General features: G+C 47.6%; 1 protein-coding gene across 4 annotated transcripts in view; it reads left to right on the top strand.

Moving 5' to 3' along the window:
• LOC119851220 (lymphocyte antigen 6E-like) overlaps positions 1-19,172 on the top strand; it is a 62,246-nt gene extending 43,074 nt beyond the window's left edge. For 3 of the 4 annotated variants that reach the window (XM_043507248.1, XM_043507249.1, XM_038391056.2), the window contains 3 exons: positions 1,460-1,530; positions 15,343-15,462; positions 18,262-19,172. In XM_043507248.1, coding sequence (XP_043363183.1) covers positions 1,479-1,530; positions 15,343-15,462; positions 18,262-18,467 — 378 coding nt within the window. In that variant the 5' untranslated portion in view covers positions 1,460-1,478 and the 3' untranslated portion in view covers positions 18,468-19,172. The remainder of the gene's footprint in view (positions 1-1,459; positions 1,531-15,342; positions 15,463-18,261) is intronic. The other variant, XM_043507250.1, reaches the window with a different exon arrangement.
• The last annotated feature ends 8,579 nt before the right edge of the window (positions 19,173-27,751 follow it).

The raw sequence follows: 27,751 nt of genomic DNA on the forward strand, positions 1-27,751 counted from the left end.
TGAGCTACAGCTCACTTCATCGGATAAAGTGAGCTGTAGCTCATGAAAGCTTATGCTCAAATAAATGTGTTAGTCTCTAAGGTGCCACAAGTCCTCCTTTTCTTTTTTGCGAATATAGACTAACACGGCTGCTACTCTGAAACCTGTCAGAATGTTCTGTGGGAACATGTTGATTTGGCTGAAACTTCTGAGAGAAACCGGCCTGACTTCCTGCCAGCTCACCACTCAGCTCTTCAGCAGCTCGCCTGTAGGGAAGTATTGGAACTGGGGTTTCCCAAATCCCCGGGCAGCCATCTCCCCAGGCTGTCTGCTACCCATCCCTGAGGGAGCTGGCTCCCCTATCACCGGACAGCTGGATGGCTCTGTGGTTCTCCTGACTCCCTACCTGGTGGGCTGCCCCGATCCCTGGAGCCCCATGCTTGCTGACTCCCCAGGTGCTGCCTGGGGACTGCCAGACTGCCTGAGTTTCCTCACCGCTTACTCCCCAGACAGCCAGATTCCTGGTCTGCTCAACAATTCCCACCTGCCCTGCTCCTTGAAACTCCTTGCTGCCTGTCTTCCCATCCGCCTGCCTGGCAGGCTGCCCCACTCCTTGAGCTCCCCAATTCCCAGTAATGCCTGCCTCCCGCTCTGCGGGGCTGCCCCACTCCTTGGTGCCTTGGGCTGCACAGCCAGCTGGGCCGATGGGGAGTCGGGCAGCTGGAGGCATCATGGAGCCAGGGCAGTCCAGCACCCTGCCAGGCCGGAAGGTAGGTGCCCTAGGGTGCTGGGAGTTCAGGATGCTGAAGAGCGGGCTAGCCAGGCATTCTGGGAACGTGTTTTGCTTTTTAAAAACTATTTTTAAAAGTCTGATACATGTTAGACTTTTCAGTCCCCTCCCTACACACCCCCTTGAGCTTTTAACTTTTCATCCAGATTTGGGACAGAAAGATTTATCACCAACTGGAACTTTTTCAGAGGAGGGAGCTCCTCTGTCCTGGCCAGCTCCACTGGTGAGCCCCATCCCTCTCTCTGCGCCTAGAAGGCAGGGAGCAGGGTCCCCACCCTCTTTGCTGTTGGGACCCGGTATGGAAAAGGTTAAGAACCACCGGATTAGACAATAGAGTAGGGATTTTCCACCGCTGGTGTCTGGTTTATGCAGTGTATTAACCATCACCTTGTGCAAAAGCTTTTGGCACAGTAATGCTTTAGTGCTTGTGCATTTCCTCCTCCCTCCAGACTGCAGCAGGGAAATGAAACCTAACACATTTACATTTCCTGGAGAACTGCATTCTGTTAAGACTTTGAGCCTTGTTTCCGCTGGCTGCTCTTGATACAAACCCACGTGAGCAAACTCCCCTGCACATCCCACACCCAGCCATCAATCTCCTGTCTCCTCCCCACTAACTCGCAGTCTTTCCATGCGCTGCCTTCACAGGTAAACGCCAAGATCCTCATTTATACCCAGCCCCCCAAGAAGCTGTGACGGCAGGCTGAAGATGAAGGCTTTTCTTCTTGCCCTGCTGGTGGCAGTTCTGCATGTGGAGCAAGGTGAGATGCTGCTAATGATTCCTCTGTGCCAGACAAAGAGCCAGGGAAGCGGCTAGAAATGGCAGGGGCAGAGGGGGATTTTTGCAGCACTGTGGGCAAAGATTCTACTTTAAGTGGGAGCTGGCACTTCTGCAAACCTCCCTTTGCAGCCAGCTGCTTGGTAGTGCGAAGCAATGGCTGGTGTGTTGGCTGTCTTTTGAGCACTAGCTTGTGTGGATGTAATAAAAATAGCTCAGTAGTGCAGGCATAACAAATTATATCCATTTCATGATGCTTAGGGGGATGCAGTGCTCTGAATGCAGGAGGGAGCATGGTTCTGTGGATCTGGATTTGTGCTTGTTCCAACAGCAGCATGTCTTGAGAGGCATAGAGGGGGATGAGCGGGGGCTGACTAGCCCTAGAGAACTGTCTAGTCATCTCTTAAAGAAATCTTTTATACGGTTATCCTCTGAGCTAGGCTCTTTTATTCAGGACGATCAGTGCTTCTCAGCATTGCTTTCTTGCAACCATAATTTTTGCAAGTTCTTCTACTGTAATCAGCTAAAAACATAAGAGTCTGATTATGATCCCAGATACAGTGGAGTAAATCAGCAGTAACTGCACTGAATTCAATAAACTGGCGCAGTGGAACATCGCCACAAGTGAGATCAGACTCAGGCCCTGCGTTCTTACAATGCTGTAGTGCAGAGGTGGGCAAACTACGGCCCGCGGGACCATCCTGTCCAGCCCTTGATCTCTCGGCCAGGGAGACTACCCCTGGCCCTTCCCCCGCTGTCCCCCATCCGGCGCGGCAGCAGTCAGGCCCACCGCTCCTGTTGGGCAGCGTGGCAACGTAGCTGGCTCCGGCATGATAAGGAGGCGGAGAACGGGGGGTTGAATAAGAGGCAGGGGGTCCCAAGGGCCAGTCAGGGGACAGGGAGCAGGGAGCAGTTGGATGGGTCGGGAGTTCTAAGGGGGGCAGGAAGTGGGAGGGGGTGGATAAGGGGCAGGGGCCAGGCTGTTTGGGGAGGCACAGCCTTCCCTACCCGGCCCTCCATACAGTTGCGCAGCCCCGATGTGGCCTGCGGGCTGTGGTTTGCCGACCCCTGCTGTAGTGGAATCCAGTAATAGTGTAGGGGGGTCACAGCAGTAGGTTCTGGTTGGAGGGGCCACTGGTTGATTCTTAGTGGAGGATAATTTTACTCCTCCAATTCTTCCTGGGCTCATCTGGTTTTAAAAATAAGGAGCACTGGGGCGGTCTGATACTTGGATGGGAGACCTCTAGAGAGAAAAGGTGTTTGTGAACAGGCTTTTATTTATTTATTTCTCCCCCCCCACTAAACCTAGGAAGAACAGGCTCGGTTATTAACCAACGGATGTTCACTTGTTTGAAGGTTTTCCCATTTATATTCTCCCAGATGCTGTTGTCTTTTGGTTGTCTATACAAATGTATTAACCCCCTCTCTTACTGTTTACTCACATTAACGTACATAGATAAGTTACCCCAAGATCTACACCAGGGGCCAGAGTAAACTACGGCCTGAGCCCAAGGGAACTGACCAGCTCCAGTCACCAGGGTTTCTGGCTCAGAAATCAAGAACACTTCCAGCTCCATGGGGTCCATAGTGCGAAAGAACTAGTTGGTTTCTCGCTGCTCTTAAGATCATCTTACCTGCCCCCTCTAGATACTCACTCCAGATCCCACACCGGAGTGTCTAAACACATCATGATTTCGGCGCAGAGGTTGGATGGGGAAGAGGTTCGGGGGGAATGTCAGGGGACAGGGAACGGGGGGGGGTTGGATAGGCATGGGAGTCGCAGGGGCCTGTCAGGGGACAGGGAGCGGGGGGGGTGGAAAGGGGGTGGGGTCCTGGGGGGCGGTTAGGGGTGCGGTTCCCGGGAGGTGGCAGTCAGGGGACAAGGAGCAGGGGGGATTGGATGGGTTAGGGATTCTGAGCGGGGCAGTCAGGGGGTGGGAAGTGGGAGGGGGCAGATAGGGGGCGGGGGCCAGGCTGTTTGGGGAGGCACAGTCTTCCGACCCAGCCCCCCTACTGTTTGGAAACCCCGTTGTGGCTCTTAGGCCAAAAAGTTTGCCCACCCCTGTCCTAGAGCAACAGGAATATTCCTTTTGCCATGCAAGGAGCCTCTCCCAAGGAACTCCCTTTGCTTTAGCTGGCTACTCACTAACCTGCCTTGAAGACATAATATAGAGTTTAAGTGCCAAGTACTGGGCTGTTGAAGGAGAGCAGTGGCTGCGTGGAGAACACAGACGGAGCTGGCGTGGGCAGTAATGGCTTTGTCCAAAGCCCAGTGATGTCAGCGGGAGTCTTTCCAATGATTGTACTGGGCTTTGGGTCAGGGTTTGAAAGCCTTGGCTGAGCTCTGCTCTTTGCAAGGTCAGATTCCACAGGTCTTATCTAAGGCCTTTCCTAAGGGTTGTGTTGTATCTCACGAGTTCTTCAGCATCTAAGTCACAATGTAATTATCAATGGGGAAACGTCAATGAGTGGGTGTGTCTCCAGTGGGGTCCTGTAGGGATCAGTTCTTGGCCCTATGCTATTTAACATTTTTATCAATGACTTGGAAGAAAACAACATCATCACTGATAAATTTAGAAGTGACAGAAAAACTACATCCGATGAAGTGAGCTGTAGCTCACAAAAGCTTATGCTCAAATAAATTTGTTAGTCTCTAAGGTGCCACAAGTACTCGTTTTCTTTTTGCGGATACAGACTAACACGGCTGCTACTCTGTCATCACATGATATAATCTTTAATTGAAATTTAATCTTTAATTCCTGGAGACTCCCGGACAATCCTGGAGAGTTGGCATCCCCCATTCCTCCTTCCCCAGTTGTCCTTCACCCATTGCCATTCCATTTGCTTTTAGTCTTCTTGAGAAGATTGGCCACAGTCCTCTATATAATTATATATTCCAATCTTGCTAGGGAGAATGGTAAATAATGAAGAGCACAGGTCACTGATAGAGAGAAATCTGGATCGCTTGGAAAGCTGGGCACAAGCAAACAATCTGCGTTTTAATATGGCTAAATGTAAATGTATGCATCTAGGGACAAAGAATGTCGGCCATATTTACAGGAGGGGGGACTCTCCCTGGGAAGCACTGACTCTGAAAAAACTTTGTGGGGCCATGCTGGATAATCTGCTGAACATGAGCTCCCAGTGTGACACTGTGGCCAAAAGGGCTAATGTGATTCTTGGATGTATAACAGGAATTTTGAGTAGGAGTACAGAGGTTATTTTACCTCTATATTTGGCACTGGTGCGACCGCTGCTGGAATCCTGTGTCCTGTTCTGATGTCCAGAATTCAAGAAGAATATTGGTAAATTGCAGAGGGTTCAGAGAAGAGCCATGAGAATGATTAGAAAAAACCTGCCTTATAGCAGTAGACTCAAGGAGCTCAATCTATTTAGCGTAGCAAAGAGAAGGTTAAGGGGTGATTTGATCACAGATTGTAAGTGCCTACACAGAGAACAAATACTTAATAATGGGCTCTTCAATCTAGCAGAGAAAGCGATAACAATATGCAATGTCTGGAAGTTGAAGCTGGACAACTTCAGACTGGAAATAAGGCATACATTTGTAACAGTGAGGGTCACTGACCATTGGAACAATTTACCAAGAGTCATGATGGATTCTCCATCACTGACAAATTTTAAATCAAAATTGGGTGTTTTTCTAAAAGCTCTGCTCTAGGAATTATTTTGGGGGGCAGTTCTCTGGCCTGAGTTTTATAGGAGGTCAGCCTAGATGTTTAAAATGATCTTATGAATCGGGGAAGCTAGTATAGATATTGTTTATTGTACGTATTACAGGAGGAAGCAGAAGCCACAGTTACAATTCAGGTCCCATTTTTCCAGCTTACAAACATTAAAAAGCAGTTCCTGCCCTAGAGAGTTTACAGTCTAAAGTAAAAAGAAAAGGAGTACTTGTGGCACCTTAGAGACTAACAAATTTATTAGAGCATAAGCTTTCGTGAGCTACAGCTCACTTCATCGGATGCATTTGGTGGAAAATACAGAGGGGAGATTTATATACACGCACAGAGAACATGAAACAATGGGTTTTATCATACACACTGTAAGGAAAGTGATCACTTAAGATGAGCCATCACCAGCAGCGGGGGGCGGGGGGGGAGGGAGGAAAACCTTTCATGGCGACAAGCAAGGTAGGCTATTTCCAGCAGTTAACAAGAACATCTGAGGAACAGCGGTGGATTGGGTGGGGGGGAGAAATAACATGGGGAAATAGTTTTACTTTGTGTAATGACTCATCCATTCCCAGTCTCTATTCAAGCCTAAGTTAATTGTATCCAGTTTGCAAATTAATTCCAATTCAGCAGTCTCTCGTTGGAGTCTGTTTTTGAAGTTTTTTTGTTGAAGGATAGCCACTCTTAGGTCTGTGATCGAGTGACCAGAGAGACTGAAGTGTTCTCCAATTGGTTTTTGAATGTTATAATTCTTGACGTCTGATTTGTGTCCATTTATTCTTTTACGTAGAGACTGTCCAGTTTGACCAATGTACATGGCAGAGGGGCATTGCTAGCACATGATGGCATATATCACATTGGTAGATGCGCAGGTGAACGAGCCTCTGATAGTGTGGCTGATGTGATTAGGCCCTATGATGGTGTCCCCTGAATAGATATGTGGGCAGAGTTGGCAACGGGCTTTGTTGCAAGGATAGGTTCCTGGGTTAGTGGTTCTGTTGTGTGGTGTGTGGTTGCTGGTGAGTATTTGCTTCAGATTAGGGGGCTGTCTGTAAGCAAGGACTGGCCTGTCTCCCAAGATCTGTGAGAGTGATGGGTCATCCTTCAGGATAGGTTGTAGATCCTTGATGATGCATTGGAGAGGTTTTAGTTGGGGGCTGAAGGTGATGGCTAGTGGCGTTCTGTTATTTTCTTTGTTGGGCCTGTCCTGTAGTAGGTGACTTCTGGGTACTCTTCTGGCTCTGTCAATCTGTTTCTTCACTTCAGCAGGTGGGTATTGTAGTTGTAGGAATGCATGATAGAGATCTTGTAGGTGTTTGTCTCTGTCTGAGGGGTTGGAGCAAATGCGCTTATATCGTAGAGCTTGGCTGTAGACAATGGATCGTGTGGTATGATCTGGATGAAAGCTAGAAGCATGTAGGTAGGAATAGTGGTCAGTAGGTTTCCGATATAGGGTGGTGTTTATGTGACTATCGCTTATTAGCACCGTAGTGTCCAGGAAGTGGATCTCTTGTGTGGACTGGTCCAAGCTGAAGTTGATGGTGGGATGGAAATTTTTGAAATCATGGTGGAATTCCTCAAGGGCTTCTTTTCCATGGGTCCAGATGATGAAGATGTCATCAATGTAGCGCAAGTAGAGTAGTGTAATAAGGGGGTTGAACACACAATTGGATGGGGGCTCAGTTAGGGTTACTGTGCTAGGATCACAGATTAGCCATGTAGCAATTGGACAGTTTCAAATCAAAGGACATTTTAAAAATGCACCTATAAATATATCAGAAATATTGAGATCAGTAATTGTTATGGGCATAAATACAACAGTGTTGTAAATTGCACCTAACTACTCAACAAGAGTATTTGGAGTTATCATAAAGAATTCATTTTCACTCTTCTTTAACCGTGTTTGCCAGTGTAGCTCTGGGAGAGGGAGTGGAGCTGGATTCTCTTCTGGCTCACACATCTAGGCAGAATTGTTTAAGTGAGATCATAAAATGGTTATTAGTGAGAGGAAGGATGGTCCGGCTGATCGGGCCCTAGAGTAGGACTTGGGAGACCTAGGTTTAAATTCCTGCTCTGCTACAAACTTCCTGCATGTCATTGGGCAAGTAACTTAGCCTCGCTGTGTCTCAGTTTCCCCATATGTAAAAACAGGGGTGTAAAAACTCCGGCAGGAATGTGGAAGTGGCCCTTTCAAAGCTCCAATTAGGAGTTTGCCGGCTGCTTATCAGCTCTGGGAAAAAACAAACAGCTAATGTTTGCTTTGAGTGAGCGAGAGAGAGGTGGGGAGGGAGAGGGGTCTGTACTTACAAGACAGCATGCAGACACACTCAGCACCTCAAAAACCCACTCTCTCTCCCCCACATACACACAACACACTCTCTCCCTCCCCTCCCCATTTGAAAAGCAGGTTGCAGCCCCTTGAACGCTGGGATAGCTGCCCATAATGCACCGCTCCCAATGCAGCTGCAAGTGTTGCAAATGTGGCCACGCCAGTGTGCTTTCAGCTGTCAGTGTGGACAGACTGGAGCGCTTTCTTTACTGCGCTGTACGAAGGCTGGTTTAACCCAAAGCGCCCTACATCTGCAAGTGTAACCAAGCCCTTAGAGTCACCGAGGGACAATCAATGTGGAATCTCTGTGATGCCATTTTTACTGACTCAGAATTGAACCATCAAATTAATTCACTGATTCATGGCCTCCTCGGAGAACCATGTCATCTGAGGCTGTGTCAATGGGAGGCTTTCCTCTGGCTTCGTGGGATTTGAATCCGACCTGTGGCTCTGTAATCCTGCCATGTTTAAACTGCTCTGCAGACTTGCTAGGAAAGCAGCCCCTTCCTTCAGGATCAGGCAGTGACGTTTTGACCTGATGATGCCATTGGTGTAACTACATATTCTTGCTATGAAGTGATGGGGTGGAGCTGTTTGAAAACCCGTCTCGGCTTGTTTTAGCTGCATTCTTCAGACCTCCCACTCATGTAGTTCAATTAGTGTCTCTTCATAAAGCATCTGTTGTTTTTTTCTGCTTCGACCCTGGACTCCTAGGAGCCAGGACTGCATTATGCTAGGTGGTGTATAAACACAGCACAAAGATCTTACACTCTGGGTGCTCAGTAATAATAAACAGTGACCCGTAAAGTGCATGTAGCCGTTCAAATGCAGCTGGGCCAATAAGCCAATAATCACAATGTCTGAATTAAAAAAATGACAGAACCGTCAAGAAGCACCCGCACCTGTGTTCAGCCGCTGATCAGAGCCCAGGTCTTCTGCCTTCGCTCACTTTACTGAGGAGCATTTCAAAATATTGCCCGTCTTTTCATCAAATGAAGAAGAAGCAGAAGAGAAGGTGCTGGCTCCATGGAGGGTCCTGGAGCCACTTGGGGGTAGGGCTAGATCAGTGGTTTCCAAACTGGGGTTCGCAAAATGTTATAGGGGGTTCTTGGGAAAAAATTCCCTAATGGCGGACAGAGCTGTCCCTATGAACCCAGAGCAGTATGGGGCTAGTAGCCTGGAGTCCCTGGACTTCCAAGAGCTAAGCAGATCAAAGCAAATATATCTATCATGCATGAAATTTAAACTTCAAGACTCCTTATAAGAAATGGAAAGGGAGGTGGATATTTTTTGCTGTTTTTAGAATTAAATAGGCAGCTAGTTTTGTTTTTAAAATTATTATAAAGAACAAGTTTAAGCTTTGTTGTAACGTGTGTTGTTTGCCTGGACTGCTCAAGACCTGAATGCTTGTGTAGGAGGAATTCTTTGAGTTGGCTTCTTAAATACCTTTATGCTGTTTCACATCTGATACTCCTTGATGAAAAATAGGAGCCTTGTCTTAGAACAGGCTTATTCAAAGTGATACAAGTTACAAAAGTGAGATATTGGAAGAGTTTCAGAGTAGTAGCTGTGTTAGTCTGTATTCGCAAAAAGAAAAGGCGGACTTGTGGCACCTTAGACACTAACAAATTTATTTGAGCATAAGCTTTCGTGAGCTACAGCTCACTAGAGTGTTGCTGTTTTCATAATGTAATAAAAATACTGTAATTATAAATAATTAATAAGTAATATGTAATAAGCATGTCATAAAAACAAATTTTTTATTTCCAAGATCACTGCTTTTATAATTTATACTCAGGTAAAAGAGAAAATCCCTGGAAATATTCGTTTTTAGGAGAGGGTTCGCGAGACTTAACATTTTAGTGAAAGGTTTCAGAGTAGCAGCCGTGTTAGTCTGTATTCGCAAAAAGAAAAGGAGTACTTGTGGCACCTTAGAGACTAACAAATTTATTAGAGCATAAGCTTTCGTGAGCTACAGCTCACTTCATCGGATGCATTTGGTGGAAAAAACAGAGGAGAGATTTATATACACACACACAGAGAACATGAAACAATGGGTTTATCATACACACTGTAAGGAGAGTGATCACTTAAGATAAGCCATCACCCACAGCAGGGGGGGGAAAGGAGGAAAACCTTCCATGGTGACAAGCAGGTAGGCTAATTCCAGCAGTTAACAAGAATATCAGAGGAACAGTGGGGGGTGGGGTGGGGGGGAGAAATACCATGGGGAAATAGTTTTACTTTGTGTAATGACCCATCCATTCCCAGTCTCTATTCAAGCCTAAGTTAATTGTATCCAGTTTGCAAATTAATTCCAATTCAGCAGTCTCTCGTTGGAGTCTGTTTTTGAAGCTTTTTTGTTGAAGTATAGCCACTCTTAGGTCTGTGATCGAGCGACCAGAGAGACCGAAGTGTTCTCCAACTGGTTTTTGAATGTTACAATTCTTGACGTCTGACTTGTGTCCACTCACTCTTCCACGCAGAGACTGTCCAGCCCGGCCAACGCACATGGCAGAGGGGCATCGCCGGCACATGATGGCATATATCACATTGGTAGATGCGCAGGTGAACGAGCCTCCGATAGTGCGGCTGATGTGATCAGGCCCCATGACGGTACCCCCCGAACAGACATGTGGACAGAGCCGGCAACGGGCTCCGCTGCAAGGACAGGCTCCCGGGCCAGCGGCTCCGCCGCGTGGCGCGTGGCTGCCGGCGAGTATTTGCTTCAGACCGGGGGGCCGTCTGCAAGCAAGGACCGGTCTATCTCCCAAGATCCGAGAGAGCGATGGCCCGTCCCCCAGTACAGGCTGCAGATCCCCGATGATGCGTTGGAGAGGTTTTAGTTGGGGGCTGAAGGCGATGGCTAGTGGCGTTCTGTTGTTTTCTTTGTTGGGCCTGTCCTGCAGCAGGCGACCTCCGGGCACTCCCCCGGCTACGCCAATCTGCCTCTTCACTCCAGCAGGTGGGTACTGTAGCTGTAGGAATGCATGACAGAGACCCTGCAGGTGTCTGTCTCTGTCTGAGGGGCCGGAGCAAACGCGGCTATATCGTAGCGCTTGGCCGCAGACAATGGATCGAGTGGTATGACCTGGATGAAAGCTAGAGGCATGCAGGCAGGAACAGCGGCCAGCAGGCTTCCTGCAGGACAGGCCCAACAAAGAAAACAACAGAACGCCACTAGCCATCGCCTTCAGCCCCCAACTAAAACCTCTCCAACGCATCATCGGGGATCTGCAGCCTGTCCTGGGGGACGGGCCATCGCTCTCTCGGATCTTGGGAGATAGACCGGTCCTTGCTTGCAGACGGCCCCCCGGTCTGAAGCAAATACTCGCCGGCTGCCACGCGCCACGCGGCGGAGCCGCTGGCCCGGGAGCCTGTCCTTGCAGCGGAGCCCGTTGCCGGCTCTGTCCACATGTCTGTTCGGGGGGTACCGTCATGGGGCCTGATCACATCAGCCGCACTATCGGGGGCTCGTTCACCTGCGCATCTACCAATGTGATATATGCCATCATGTGCCGGCGATGCCCCTCTGCCATGTGCGTTGGCCGGGCTGGACAGTCTCTGCGTGGAAGAGTGAGTGGACACAAGTCAGACGTCAAGAATTGTAACATTCAAAAACCAGTTGGAGAACACTTCGGTCTCTCTGGTCGCTCGATCACAGACCTAAGAGTGGCTATACTTCAACAAAAAAGCTTCAAAAACAGACTCCAACGAGAGACTGCTGAATTGGAATTAATTTGCAAACTGGATACAATTAACTTAGGCTTGAATAGAGACTGGGAATGGATGGGTCATTACACAAAGTAAAACTATTTCCCCATGGTATTTCTCCCCCCACCCCACCCCCCACTGTTCCTCTGATATTCTTGTTAACTGCTGGAATTAGCCTACCTGCTTGTCACCATGAAAGGTTTTCCTCCTTTCCCCCCCTGCTGCTGGTGATGGCTTATCTTAAGTGATCACTCTCCTTACAGTGTGTATGATAAACCCATTGTTTCATGTTCTCTGTGTGTGTGTATATAAATCTCTCCTCTGTTTTTTCCACCAAATGCATCCGATGAAGTGAGCTGTAGATCACGAAAGCTTATGCTCTAATAAATTTGTTAGTCTCTAAGGTGCCACAAGTACTCCTTTTCATTTTAGTGAAAGGGGTTCACAGGTTGTTAAAGTTTGGGAACCACTGGGCTAGATCAAGGTGACTGGTGGGGGAGAGCCCAGTGTTCATCACCTATGCCATGTATGCTGGAGGGCTTCTGGCCTAATCATGACCCCGCTCTTTAGGGGGCTTATTCCTTCACCCACTTACCTCCCTGGTCCTTCTCGCATGAACAGAGAGAAACAATACCCAAAGTCCAAAGGTGCAAACAATTCGAAGTTTATTGGGGTGAACTTCCAGCAAGCATGATTCCAGTTTCCTTCCTTAGTGTCCCCCTTCCCAGCCGACACCACAGAGCCTTACACCTGTGTCCCTGTTCCCATTCCCCCCCTTAGCAAAACATGATTCCAATTCCCGCCCACATTCCCTGTTCCCATTCCCCCCCCACACCCCCACACCCCCACTTCCTGACTGACTGCAGACTATATAGTAAAACTTGAATTCTGCTTAGCTACACCTTAACCGATCATTTTCCTGAAATTTAACTAACCAATCTTAACAGATTGTAACATGATTATTTAACCAATTATATCCCACCACCTTAATTAGTTTACACCCAGCAAACTTAATTATACAGCAGACAGAAACAATCGCAGAACCAGACAGAGATTATACAGACAAACAATGGCAAAGTGGGAACTATAATGACAAAACAATACAGAAGTGAGGATTTCTCATCCCAGCTATTGATAAGTGAGTTCTTGCCAGGCAGGATGCTCTCAAACTAAGTTTCCTTGTACAACCTCTAGGCTCTTCCCTTTCTCTGGAGGCGATGGGCGTTATCAGGACAGGATTGTATCCTAACAGCCCCATAGCACCTTCTTTCAATGTGACGAGGTTGGAATGTGAGGAGGTGACGGTTCGTTTCCCAGCTTATGGCTGCCTCTGTTGCTTAGCCAAAGGCCTTAGCCTAAGAACAGGGTCTCAGACGGTCACAGTAAGAGAAGGACCTTACACCAGCAGACAGTGATTTTGATTCTCTCTTTTATACGTCTAGAACGAGCCAAGTGATAAGAATACACCTAAATTCTTGGAGTCTAGGCCTTTACAGACAGGCCTGGATATCTATAGCCTAACACCGCTCTCACTGGAACTGTGGGGTGTTAGTGGGTGTTGTAGCCAAAGCCAAGATTGGAGTGTGCCCTGCCCACTGCTAGGTGGGTGTGCTGGGAGAGCTGGAGAAGAGGTTCTCTGCTCCCCACCTTTGCTTAGCTAGCTGTCAACTTTAAAAAACGATGAGCAGTTGTAAAGAGCATTTTACTCCCCACCTGGCCCCACTGGAGTCGTGTGAGTAAGGCACTCCCCAGTGTAGATGGAGCATGTGTTTGTAAAATGTGTGTTGCATCCTCTTCTTGTGTCTGGGCCACAGAGGATAACAGCCGACTACTGCTTCTAGTTGGAGTTATCAGTTCCCTGCCAGTGGTCAATGTCTGTGTTGTGCTGCTGAAAGGCCTGGGTGCAAACTCTGCTGGTGACCCGGGGAGGTGGAGGGATTGTTATATAAAGGTGGCAAAATCAAGCCCTGGGATGAACTTAATGCTTCAGATCTTATTCTTCCTTAACCCATCCCCACCTTCTCTTTGTCACCTTTACGCATCACTTCCTGTCCAATTTGCTCTATAAACTCTTTAGGAAATGCACCGTGCTTCTCTGTTTGTTTCTATAAAGCATCTAGCATGCTTCTGGCATTGTAATAATAATAATAATAACCAAGCTTGTTTGGCAAGTCAGAATGAATTTTCTGGTCTTCCATGTGATACCCATGTGACATCTATAAATAACACATCATGTCATTCACACTTCATTTGTCAGAGCCAGTGTGAGGTCATATTTTGACTGCCACCCACCATCCATTGGTACCTGTCTCTTTGAAAATTAGGCCTTATGAAATATAGGCTCTAGCCAGGCTCTAGCCAGGCAGGAGTTGTTTCCCCCCATGCATATTATCCCCTACTATGTAACCTAAATCTCCCTTGCTGCAGATTTAACCCATTACTTCCTGTCCTACCTTCAGTGGATATGGAGAACAATTGATCGCTATTCTCTTTATAGCAGATCTTAATATGTTTGAAGACTGTGATCGCTCCCCCCTCAGTCTTCTTTTCTCAAGCCTAAACATGGCCAGTTTTGTAAAAGTTTGTAAAAAGTTCAGGTTTTCTAAAAAGTTTACAAAAAAGTTTGTAAGGGCTTGGCTACACTTACATTTTATAGTGCTCTAACTTGCTGGCTCAGGGGTGTGAAAAATCACCCCCCTGAGCGCAGCAAGTCTGAGCGTTTTAAAGCGCTAGTGTAAACAGGCTCTGAGCACTGAGAGCTAATCTCCTCGTGGAGGTGGAGTACCAGGAGCACTGGGAGAGCTCTCTCCCAGCACTCGCGCCGATCACACTCGCACTTCAAAGCGCTGCTGCGGGAGCGCTCCCTCAACAGTGCCTTGAAGTTTCCAGTGTAGCCATGCCCTAAAAAATTTACAAAAAAAGTTTGTAAAATGTTCAAGTTTTCTAAACCTTTTATCATTTTTGATGCTCTCCTCTGGACTTTCTCTAATTTGTCCACATTGCTTGGTGCCCAGAATTGAACACAGTACAGCATTGGAGGCCTCACCAGTGCCATGTACAACAGGACAGTTATCTCCTCTGTCTTATATACAACACTCCTGCTAATCCACCCCACAATGATATCAGCCTTTTTTGGAACTGTATTACATTGTTGACCCATATTCAATTTGTGATCCACTATAACCCCCAGCTCCTTTTCAGCAGTGCTTCCACCTAGCCAGTTGTTCCCCATTGTGTAGCTGTGCATTTGATTTTTTCCTTCCAAACTGTAGTACATCGCACTTAACTTCCTTGAATTTCACTTTGTGGATTTCAGACCAATTCTCGAATTTGTCAAGGTCATTTTGAATTCTAATCCTGCCCTCCAAAGTGCTTGCAACTCCTCCCAGCTTGGAGTCATCTGCAAATGTAATAAGCATCCTCAGTACTGGCCACTGCGGGACCCCACAGGATTCGCCTTCCCGGTTTGACACTGAACCATTGATAACAGTCTTTCAATCAGTGCACCCGCCTTATAGGAATTTCATCTAGAGCACCTTTCTCTTCTTTCATTATAAAAATGTCATATAGGACTGTGTCAAAATCAAGATATATCACGCCTACTGCTTTCCCCTTATCCATTGGGCTTGTCAGAGAAGGAAATTAGGTTGGTTTGGCATGATTTGTTCTTGAGAAGTCCATGCTGGTTTTTCCTTATGATAATTTGTGTAACATTATGGTTTTGGAAAGGAACATGCTGAGAAAGTATTTACAAATCGGTATCACGGAGGGCGTTGGGGGAACTTTTCAGAAGCATAATTAGCAGTTGGATGCCCAGCTGCAATTTCTGCCTTTGAAAATTCCCCCCTCTGTGTGTGGGTCTAATCCCGAACCTTAATCGATGCACAGGAAAAACTATCACTGGGTTCAGTGAGAGTTTGGCCTGAAATAGTGGCTGAGAACATCAGGATATGATCCACTTTGGTGCTCATTAGCAGGTGACAGGGATAGGGATCGTAGACCAGGAACAAATAACATATTCCTGCAAGCCTCTAACATGGGCTGTGTTTTCCTTTTGCAGCTCACTCGCTGGTGTGCTTCGCCTGTAGTGATGCGTCTTCCAACTGGGGTTGTCTGACACCAACTACATGTCCCAGTGATGCAAACTACTGTGTGACCACCTATCTTGGTGCAGGAATTGGTAAGTTTGGGCATGATCTGTCTATTGTCTTATCCTAGCGCTTTCCCAGACGATGTGCTGCTCCCATTCCAGATCACTGGGGTTTCCTTCCTCCTTCTGCTGGAAGGATGGGACATTGCTGGTGTGGAATTGGTGAATCACTCCTTGAAACCAAATGGCAGGAGAACTTTGCTGGGATGCGCTAAGGGGGCGGGAGCCCCCGTGCTCATTAGTGAGGTTTGCAGCCGAGAGAGTGACTGAGAGGAGGGCAGTGCAGGCAATGTCAGGCTTCCTGGACGCCAATGGGGGGCTCCATATCTAGCTCCAGTGTTGGCTGAAGTCCTGAAATGAGGCTCTTTATAGCCCAGTCCTGCAGCGGCTCCCCAGCAGCGGGTGCTGCTACTGCTGAAGTGCGCGAGGGCTCAGACTGAGTTCCCACCCGCTCCTCGGTGGCCCTGCAGGGGCTGCCATGGGTGTCAAAGGGAAGGAGGCTGCCTGCCTGAGTGGCTGCCAGCCTTGAACGGCGCGAGGGAGCAGCTAGAAAGGGCTCAGTGGATCCTCTGCTTCTCAGCCATGGTACTCAGGGAGCAGCCTCCTCTGCTCTGCTGCATTCTTGTGGCATCCAGCCCACACCCCTTTCCCTCCGGTTTGTTGGGGGCAAAAGATACTGCCTTTGTCCCTGGACCACAGGGGAAAGGACGTCTCCCAGCTGTGCCCCTCCTGCGCCCGATTGCACCCAGCAGCAATTATACACAAGTGTAAATGTCGTTGCCAAGCTCTGCATTTTGAGCGGACTGCGAGTAGCCAGTTCATGGGGAGGTGCACTGATATCACTTGCTATGTGGTTCAGTTAACAAAAGTAGTGCCAGGCTATTGAGTTGTGCAGGGATATTGCCCAAGGGATGAGAATATTAGGCTCTGATAGAGGCCTCCCTACAGGATGGGGGAGCAGGCAGATACCAGAAACAGTGTTCGTATATAATACTCTAAATATTTGTATTGATCACAATATAAACCCCACTCAGTCCACATTCACACTCCTTTCATACTACACCAGAATCAGAAGATCCGAAGGACATCCCGATGGCCAGCTGAAATTGAGTCCGATCACAACGCATGGGCAGGCTGCATAATCCAAGACATTTCATTTCCCCCAATTCTTGCATAACTGCAGAGCTGGTGTTATTCCCTTCCTGCTAATTCTTCCTATTCCCCATGGACATAAAAGTTGTTTTTGTGCAGAGAATTCTTGACCGCTTATAACCTTGAATCCTTGCTTCAGTGCCAGCACTCAACTCACGTTCTCATGTCAAACACACAGCATTTATACTAGGCCCATATGGCTTATCGGGCATTATAACATATACATCACAACAAGACCAGTTGGATTGCAGGCCGTTGTAACTGCCCTGCATAAGGTCTTGCTTTCCCAGTCTGGCCTGCTTTCACGCCTGGGGAAGCCAGGCGATGGTTTAAGCACCAAACATCTCACGTGCTGGTGCAAGGTTCCACTATTGGCATGTGCAAGTGAGAGAATTTGCACGCTCCAATCCCAGTGCCTGGCTGGTTGTGCATTCACAAAAGGAGGCCAGGTTGAAGCCTTTTTGGGTATATTGGTGTCTGCTGCTTAATGAGCTGTGCTGTGACCTAACTACTGTTGTAGGAACAGCAGTGATCTGTATGCTCTGTGTGATTATGCTCTATATAACCTCTATGCTCAAAAGGTCTGTTACACTTCCCCCCCTCCCCGTTTTGTCTCCTCTCCCTCTTTGAATAACTGTGAAGTGGCTTTCTCCCTCCCCCTTCCTCCTTGAATGCTTGTGGGATGAATGGGCTGGTTGAACAGCTGGAAGATCAGAAGAGTTCCTAGGTAGACAAGGTGTCTGGGACTCTAATTAGGCAGCGATCACACACCCAATGCATGAACCTTGCTTGGATACTGTCTGAGGTGGAGTGTGAGCAACCAGATGCGGCCAAGTCATCTCTAGTCGAAGGCCATGAGGAGCAGGTCCTTAAAAGGGGAAGGGATCATGTGCTCAGGAGTGCACTCACCAGCCTGTACCTCCCGAGAAGGCCCTTCGCCCGGACCGCCTGGCCAGTGGTTCGCCGCATTGCATTCCATCATACCTCGGGAAGACTGACCTTCATACACTTACTTTGAAGAATCCTGACATCTCCAGTGATGTCTGTCCTGGGAGTGTGAGTATGCGAGTGTGAGTGTGACACTCCTCCCCCTGCCCCTTCTTTTGAGCTTAGCTATCAATATAATAAACATGCTGCTTTCTGCCAAACTCTGGTGGGTCATTAGTCCTCCCTAAGCTGACTAGCTGGCCCAAATTCGGGTAACAACTACTACCAGCTCTTTAAAGCTTTGATGCTCAAGAGCAGGAGACAGGACTCAGTCACCTCTGTGCTGCATCCCCACAGCCCCCACTGAACTCCCAAAGCCCTGTCCCAGCATGCAGTGGGCAGCGTGACAATCTGGAATGGATTCTAAGGGTTCTTTGGCTGTCCCAAGTCCTGGCCAGAAATCTGAAGGGGATGTTCTCAGATTATTACATACGGGTCTGTAACTGCTAGGAAGAGGCTAGTGCTGTTTTCATGGCATATAATAGCAGTAGTGACCTCTAATGGCTGGGCATTCACTGGCAGAGATAAGGCTGTGAGGCCATTAACTGCTGAGAAATGGCCTCCTGATCTCAGGATTGCGTAGCTACATCGGTACAATTATCTCCTTTGCAGAGCTAAGGAGCTTCTGTCCGAACTCTGGGAAACATTCTAATCTTGAGTCTCTTTCTCTTGTTTCTTTTTCCGGTTCAGGCGGACATTCCGGGCAGAGCATCTCCAAGGGGTGTGCTTCAGTTTGCCCCAGCTTTGGGATAAACATGGGGATACTAGCTGCCTCTGTTTCCTGCTGCAGTTCATTCTTGTGCAACATCAGCGGGGCCAGCAGCGTGAAAGTCAGCTACTCGGTGCTGGCCATGGCGATCTTGGCCAGCTTCGTCTATATCAGGGCTGGACTGTGATTGAGCCAGGAAAAAAGAACTTGATGGCCTGAAGAACCTGCTCAGGCTTCTCCAACGAGACACCAAACCCCCCTCTGTGCAAAGCTATACTGGGGTTACCAATGATGCCCTTTCTTCCAAACTCTCTCTCAGATCCCATTAGACAATACCTGCTCTCTTGCCGTTCTCAAGGAAGTCCTGCTGCTGTCACTGGGTGCCTCTCTGTGCCTCTCAGCAGATCTGGATTGCTGCTCCCATTGGTTTGGGTGCAGGAGGCCTGGGAAGCTCAAATGAACAGTGCTGCCCCACTGGGGAGATGCCCGCTTGCACTCCTGACCCATCAGGAAATGCTGGATAATGTTGGCAGGGTTTCTGCTTTTATACCCATAGTCCCAGTTGATGGGGCTGATTTAAAAAAAAAAAGTCAGGGCTCACCAGGAAATGTTTATCCCAAACCACCTCCAAAGCGGAATACTTAAACACCCCTGCCTCTTGCTACCGCAGAGACATTTCCCATCCACGTCACGCTAGGGATCAGCGCCAGACTGAGTGCCAGGAAGGCATGATCCAAAAACAAACCTCAGACACATTCAACCCGGTTGGATTCTGGTTTTTCACATTGTTTTCTTTATTCTGCTCCTTGGCTGACTTTTCTTATGTAAAATGAATACAGCGCTTGCACCGTGAGCAACACATCTGAATAAACACATTCCCGTTCTTGCCTGAGCCCAGATGTATTGTGTGTCTCTTTGCTTGCTGGAAAAACGGGGTGTGTGAGGTGCCCTTAGCCGAAAGATCCACTCATGGGTGCAGCACAACTGCTCCTTGGGACAGCGGCTCTGTGGTTCTCATCAGCGCCCTCTCTCTTGTCACTTTTCATCCTAACACAGACCTTTACCTCCCATGCCTGCCGACATCCCCCCTACGGTATGGGACCTCATGAACGAACGTGTGTTCTTCCCAGCTGTGGGGGCTGTAACTTGTCCCACAGACCAGATGCTGCCTTGTATTGTTTCACTCCCTAAAAGCCCTTTTGGATTCAGTCCGTATGACTGAGGCTGGACAGGATGAAGCGTGAGTGTCTGGTCAATCATAGACGTGTCATATGGGACAGGGGCAAACACTGTGGGAGCAAAACAGCTCCAGGGTCAGTCTGTAGGTTATATATTAGCGTCTCTCCGATTCCTGCCTTCCATCGTCAGTGAGTGATGACAGAAAAGCCTACGGCTATATTTAAAAACAGCCTTCATGAGCAAGCTACTTTAACCCCTTGTTGTCATTCCAGAGCACCCCTGTGCAGCCAGGTGTGGTGTTGCAGGTGAGCCCTTACTTTGTTTTCCCCTCACCCAGGGTAGGTGGGAAGTCCAAACAGCCTGTTAAATGCTAAACAGCACCTCCTAATGGAGGGTGTCATTTATTAACAGAAAAGCCCATGCAGAAAATGAACAAACTTTCACCCCAACATCCCGGCGGGTGACTAGGTCAACTTAGTCCATGTCCCCCACCTAAGTCCCATGTTCTCCTCTACACAGGGGTTCCCTTGGTGCCAGTCTCTGCCCTGGGGTTGTGCATCTTGCCCCTGTTGGAGAAACGTCCTTCTCTGGAGCCAGTGCGTCGGGGAAGTCCGTCCGCTGTGACCCTTCTTCAGGGAAAGCAGGTGATCCATGCGTGGCCGGGTTTCCAGCCTATGTCTGGGTGACCACTGGCTGAGACCAGGTCCTTTTGGGTGCCTGCAGACTGCCGTCCTCTGTCTCATCTCCATGAGCTCCTCTGAGAGGTCCTGATGGGTTCCCCAGAGAGCCCTGCTCAGCCCTCTGGCTCAGGTTTCTCCTGCAAGCTGCCCTCCGCTCCATAGGAGCCTCCCATCTCCCTTTGGGACTGCCCTCTAACTGAGAATGGGTAACCTTTCTTAATTAGCCGCTCGGGGCAGCTGATTATCCCCAGTGGGGCCTTCATCAGGCAGTCAGGGGCAGACTGGGCCCTGGTTCCCCGTAAAGAGCAGCTAACCCCGTGACACCCCTTGAGCCAATTCCCCTTGCATCTTACAGTATAGCGGGCCTGATCCTTCCTTGAATGAGTCAGGGTCTTCAGGATTGGGCCCTGGCTAGGAAAGGAACAAAGAAGGGATAAATGGAGGCTTGTGTCAGGCAGTTTGTGCACTGCTGTCATTGCAGACTTTGGGGTTTCAAGAAATTGGCCACTGAGGCACCCCTAGAATACAGGACATCCCCTTGATTGGATGAGACTACCTCCGCTGGTGTGATCCCGTCCCTGCTGCTGTGACCTCATGTGCACAGGGCATGCAAGGTCATGCTGCATGGAGGACGCCATTTTTCAGGGCGTGCTGTCCCGCCCCCATTGGCGTGACTTCGCACGCCCGGTGCATCCATGGTCATGTCACATGGAAGATGCTATTTTGCAGAGTGACACCAGTGTGACCTCGCAAATGCAGTGTCTCTGAGCTCATTTGCTGGTGGGAACAGAACAGCACACTCTGTGAAGAGCCTCTTCTGTCCGTCTATGATGATACTGGACAAAAGCACATTTGGTTTTATATCAGTACTAGAAAGGGACAAACCTTATAGAAACGAGATTGTCCAGCTTCAAACTGGCAGAATGGATTGCCTTGGTTTCTCTTAAATTTAATATAAATGAAGTTCTTGAGTTTCTAATATTTGGGTTTTTAAAAATAACTACAAAACTGTAGCCATGTTTTTTAATCCTTAAGTTACTGAGATGCACCTTCAATCTTATCTCCAGCTTAATGAAGATAGTTGCCTGGAAATTCTAACTCACCCCTGGCTTTCCTGACTCCTTGGAAACAATGGTATAAGGCAGAGGATTTTCCAGGGCAGTGGCTCAGATTGGTGGATTAAAGATGATTTTGTGGTTAAATCACTGGCATGGGACTCAGAATATCTGTGATCAGTTTCTGGCTCTGCCCCTGACTCTTTGTGTGACCTTGGGCAAGTCATTTCACCTCTCTGTGACTCAGTTGATGATGATACTGGTTGAGCAGAGGCCTGTTCTCTAAGTTGTCCAATGTAACAAAAGTCCAGCTCAACCAGTTATGTAAAATTGTTTAGGAAAGTCAGTGAAGACTGATAGAAATTGGATTGTTTTGAGTTAGAAGTTGGGGGGCAGAGTCACTACATGGAAGAAGTGGGATGGGTAGACTGGAAACAGTGAACGTCACCTTCAAGGTGGTCACCCCCACCATCTCGTGATGCTCCAGGACCCACCAAGACACGGTTGGACCTTCGTCATCCTGATCCTGAACGGCCTCCTGATCAGACTGAGCCAGAGAGGCATCACCATCTCCGCCAGCTTCAGCTAATTCCCAAACAAAACCAGGAACGTGGGACTCAAGCTCCTGCTGTCACATTCCCCCTCCAGGGTTAGTTTCCTGAACCCTCCTTCTCTCTTCTGTTTTTTTTTTCCGTGCTTTTCGCCTGGTGGCTGAGCTGGCCATATCTACGCCACCTTTTGCAACACTACTGCGAGCCTGTGACCATTAAGACAAGCTGAAAGCAATGCAACCCCACCCCCCAAATCTAAATCAGACTCTGATAGCATCAGTAGCTCCAGACCACCTACACTAACCTTTACTCTTTTCCCCAAGAAGAACAGCTATCACCCCCTCTAAAAGACAGCGAAGCAGAGTTCTCTATCTGTATAAAAGACACAATTTAGCTCAAGGAAAAGGGAATAAGGGGTATTGGTTGTTCCCAGTACTGCCAACCCCAAATGCTCAAAAATCATGAGTCAGGCTCACCAAAAATCATGAGACTGGCTTTAAAATCATGAGATTGTGTAAACATACCAGATTTGGGGTTCTTTTTATTTGCCTTCAGGGTGCACTGGGGTCATGTTTTGAAACTTTCTCCACAGCCTCTAGAGCTAGAAACTTGTTTTTTCTTTAAGAATGTAAATCATCACATATCCACCTGAGTCCAGGAGCTGGGACTTTAAGGGAAACAATAATTATCATAAGACTCATGAGAGTTGGCAACGCTGAGTTTCATAGAGTCCAAGGCTAGAAAGGGACCATTGTGATCATCTAATCTAACAAAAGCCAGAGAAGTTCCTTGAAAAAATTCCTAAGGATTATCCTTTAGAAAAGCATCCAACCTTGATTTAAAAATGGCCAGGGATGGAGAATCCAATATGACCCTTGGTATATTGTCCCAATGATTAATTCCCTTCACTATTAAATATTTACACCTTATCTCCAGTACAGTGAAAGCCTTTACATGTAACACTTTATATCTCAAATGCTTTAACTGTTTTTCGCCTGTCTTTTCTACCTTTAATGAAAGGTTGAATAGATGTGAATGACGGTTTTTACAAACGCAGTCAGCGGTGGTCGCTTGATGTGGACATTCCAATGGTGCCTTGTGGAAGCACCTTAAAAAACTGGCTGTAAGTAACTTGCCAAGAGTCACCCAGGAAATATCAAACAATGGTCTCCCAAGTTCCAGACCAGCTCACACCAAAGACTTTATTTGCTTAGCTGAAGAGTAACTTTGAAACTCCCCTTTCTGTTTTCTTGGCAAGTGCTCACTTATCATCTGGCCAGGTGACAATGGCTGCTCCATGGAGCAAACATCCCCTGCCTGGAGCAATGGTGAGCTACTGGAGCTGATCAGTGTTTGGGGAGAGGGGGCTGTGCAGGGATCCCCTTCCCACAAGACCGATTGTCAAACTGGAGAGAGCTGCACTGTGGGATAGCTGCCCTAAAGCGCTGCTCTCATTGGTGATGGAAGTGCTGCAAATGTAAACACTCTCGGACGCCTGAGGAATGAAGTGAGTACCCAAATCAGCGCTTTCCTTTCACTGGTTCCCTATCACTGGTGAAACTGGCAGTGCAAAAACTCTGCAAGTGTAGATATACCCGCCCTGAGAGAGGCCAGACAGAGCTAGAAGAGTACCCAGAAGTCACCTACTACAGGACAGGCCCAACAAAGAAAATAACAGAACGCCACTAGCCATCACCTTCAGCCCCCAACTAAAACCTTTCCAGTGCATCATCAAGGATCTACAACCTATCCTGAAGGACGACCCATCACTCTCACAGATCTTGGGAGACAGGCCAGTCCTTGCTTACAGACATCCCCCCAAACTGAAGCAAATGCACTCCAGCAACCACACACCACACAACAAAAACACTAACCCAGGAACCTATCCTTGCAACAAAGCCCGTTGCCAACTGTGTGCATATATCTATTCAGGGGACACCATCATAGGGCCTAATCACATCAGCCACACTATCAGAGGCTCGTTCACCTGCACATCTCCCAATGTGATATATGCCATCATGTGCCAGCAATGCCCCTCTGCCATGTACATTGGTCAAACTGGACAGTCTCTACGTAAAAGAATAAATGGACACAAATCAGACGTCAAGAATTATAACATTCACAAACCAGTCAGAGAACACTTCAATCTCTCTGGTCACTCGATTACAGACCTAAAAGTCACAATATTGCAACAAAAAAACTTCAAAAACAGACTCCAAAGAGAGACTGCTGAATTGGAATTAATTTGCAAACTGGACACCATTAAATTAGGCTTGAATAAAGACTGGGAGTGGATGTGTCATTACACAAAATAAAACTATTTCTTCTTGTTTATCCCCCCCCCCCAACTGTTCCTCACACGTTCTTGTCAACTGCTGGAAATGGCCCACCTTAATTATCACTACAAAAGGTTTTTTTTCTCTCCTGCTGGTAATAGCTCACCTTACCTGATCACTCTCATTACAGTGTGTATGGTAACACCCATTGTTTCATGTTCTCTGTGTGTATAAAATCTCCCTACTGTATCTTCCACTACATGCATCCGATGAAGTGAGCTGTCGCTCACGAAAGTTTATGCTCAAATAAATGTGTTAGTCTCTGAGGCCTTGGCTACACTTGCGAGTTACAGTGCAATAAAGCCACCTAGTGCGCTGTACCTCACTCCCCATCCACACTGTCAAGGCACGTACAGCGCTGTGTCTCCACGGCTACAGCGCTGCTGGTACTCCACCTCCCCGAGAGGATTAACAGCTCTTGCACATTGGCTGAGACGCTGCAGCTCCAGTGTAAACGGGGAGTAACGTTATTACGCAGTGAGTGACCTCCGGAAGTGCCGTTTCAAAGTTCCTTTTTGGGGAGGCTTATCAAAAAAACAACCACAGCTCCTGTTGGCTTTGAATGAGTGAGAGGCAGGCAGGCCGTTTGGAGCACCGACAGCTTGTGTTTGCTTGAAGAGAGAGCGGGTGCGGGGGGGTTGGGGTCCGTTTTGGCGAGCAGCTGCTTATCTTGTCTATGAGAAAAAAAGAAACAGCTGCCGTTTGCTTTTCGTGAGTGAGAGAGAGGCGGTGGAGGGAGGGGAGTCTGTACTTACAAGACAGAATGCTGACACACTCTCAGCACCCCAAAACCCTCTCTCTCTCTCCCCCCCACCGCTCCCTGTCACACTCCACCCCACCTCCATTTGAAAAGCAGGTTGCAGCCACTTGAATGCTGGGATAGCTGCCCATAATGCACCGCTCCCAATGCAGCTGCAAGTGCTGCAAATGTGGCCACATCAGCGCGCTGGCAGCTGGCAGTGTGGCCAGATTGCAGCGCTTTCCCTACTCAGCTGTACGAAGGCGGGTTTAACTCACAGCGCTGTACATCTGTAAGTGTAGCCAAGGCCTAAGGTGCCACAAGTACTCCTTTTCTTTTTACGAGAGGCTTTGTTCTCCATTGCCCTGCACAGGGTGCAACCATTGCAAAGTGGGTGTCAAATGGTACCAAAGAACAATGGTGGCATTTTACACTCACTTTGCACTTTAGCAAATGACTTCATAAGGTGCAAAAGGCAACCCATGAATCAGGCCCTAGAATTTCCTGCCATCTAAAAGTCATTAGAGAGACAAGATGGGTGAGGTAATATCTTTCATTGAACCAACTTCTGGTGGTGAACGAGACAAGCTTTGGAGTGACACAGAGCATGTCTTTATAGCAGAAACATGATGATCTTTTTCAAGTTCTAACATTATAGAATGAGAAATTTGTCAAACGACTGTAATTGCAAGGTTTCCACGCCTCTAAGTGTCAGCCATGCCAAGGAGCACAACTTTTAAGCAAATAATTATGTGCAGGCCAAAGAATCATAGAAATTAGAGGTGGAAAAGATGTATTAATTCATCCAAGCTTGTCCCTTTGCTATTGACAAGAGGAATAAAATACAAGCACACACAATAGCTACACTTGATTGCAAATGTTTCAAGGGATCAGTTTCCATCAAAAAATGCAGTTTCATTGAAATGATTTGCAGGTATATGTCAACTTTGATGAACTTTTTGAAAGGAAAGAAAAGGTTTAAATGTTTCATTAGCCAATGTTGAAACGCTTAATTTCATTTCAGCTTTTATCTTACAGTAAAATATTACTTTTAATGTCATACTTATATACTTTATTTATTATAATAGATATAGTATTTGATATTTTAGTTCACTATGCAAGTCTAAATGAAATGAATCAAAATTAATAAGTCAAAATGAAATGTTTTGATGGTCCTGAATTATTTTTTTCCAGAATTTTCATTATGCAGGAAATTTCTAAATTTTAGCTTTCTGTTCTGCTTCAGAACAATCATTTTTTCGGAAATGTTGGAATTTCCAGTGGAACAGCAACTCCAGGTCCCAACCAGCTCCAAAATAAAGCTCAGTTGTAGTAGGACGAGAACCATAAACAACATTGCTTCAGGCACTTGAGGTCAAGGGTAGTACAGCAATTATTTCAAGTTTCGGCCACAAATAAAACTGAAGAGAGGGGAGTAATTGAAAAGAAAAATGAATTTATATCCCCATATACTTTTGGGTTTTTTTTGTAAGCAGTTACTTTGCATCCTTCCCGGCCAGCCTCTCCACTTCCACATATAGATTTCTAAGACTCATTGGGTGAAATTCTGACTTCACTGAAGTCAATGGCAAAACTCACCTTCACGTCACTGGGCGCAGAATTTTACCCATTGTGCCCGGCATATGTATTGGACTTCCAAAGGTCATCCTGAGCTTCAAACGAAAAGGCAGGGTGCAATCCTGGTAAGGGCCTGGTACGGTTATGAAGCGGGCCTATCTGTAAGGACAGTAGGAAGTCTGCCATTTAAATCACAGGTCTGAAGTTCAAGAGACCAGCATTCAGTTTTCTGCAACGGATTCCCTAGGTAACCTTGGAAAAGCCATTTAATCTTCTCAGTTAAATGAGGATAATGGTCCTTAACTGCTTCATGGGGAAGCCTGTGACTGAGGCCAAGTTCATTTGTGTCTGGAAAGTGTTTTGACGTCAGGAGATGGGCAAACAACTGTGAGCAGTCTGGGAAGGGAAGTGAAAATCGGTTCAGTCTGGGGAAGGACTCAGTGATTAGAATCCTAGACTCCAGATAGAGCAGGTCGGGTAGGCTGCTCCTGAGGGTTTATACTTATCATGTCTGCAAATTGACATGGGGTCAGCAGGGCTTGAATTAGGATTGCCACCTGTCCAGGTTTTCCCAGGAGCGTCCATTTTCTGAGGTAGCTGCCCTGGGGTGTCTCAGTATACCTTTGTACAGGCTCAGGATCATCCCAGATATCTGGTATTTTTGTACCACCGAGGGGGGCGACCCTCACACAAACTGGGGCAGGGAAAGGGTTGTTTTAATCCTTTTGCCACCCCCAAGGGCCACAGTTGGGTTGGAAATTCTTCCCTACGGGGGCCCCAGGGGCAGCCACAGCCAGAGAGCAAAGGTCCCTGATGGGGGCCAGAGATGTGCCACAGGATGGGGCTTCAGCATCGATAACCTTGGCCTCCCACAGATCCCTGGTCATCCACCAGCTTTGAGACCCAGCTGGACCCTGTATCCCTTTTTGTATGTGTATGTGGGAGGGGTAAACATCACTCCTCAATGGAGCAATCTGCAGGGATCTCCATGAGGGAATCTTTGCAATAGCCCCCCCTCCCATCCTATGGGTTTCACTTGGGATGGGGTAGTCTGGGCCATTATGTAATATTTGCGTGATGGTTACACTCAAATGCCCCCATCAGGACTGATGCCTCATTGTGCTGGGTGCTATAGAAACATGCTCCCTGCCTCTTGTACAATCTAGGGCCTTGATCCTGCAAGGACATCCCATATTGGCAGATCCCTGAGTTCATTGCAGGACTAGAGTCTGTGACAACAATAAATAGACAGGATGGGGGAGAGGGAAGCAGAGTCACTATAGTACAAGTTTTATCTCAGCATGCCTACACATTGTTTTTAATAAACAAATGCACAACAGTTACGCCTGACAG

The sequence above is a fragment of the Dermochelys coriacea genome, chromosome 2, assembly GCF_009764565.3.
Source record: "Dermochelys coriacea isolate rDerCor1 chromosome 2, rDerCor1.pri.v4, whole genome shotgun sequence".
Classification (NCBI taxonomy): domain Eukaryota; kingdom Metazoa; phylum Chordata; order Testudines; family Dermochelyidae; genus Dermochelys; species Dermochelys coriacea.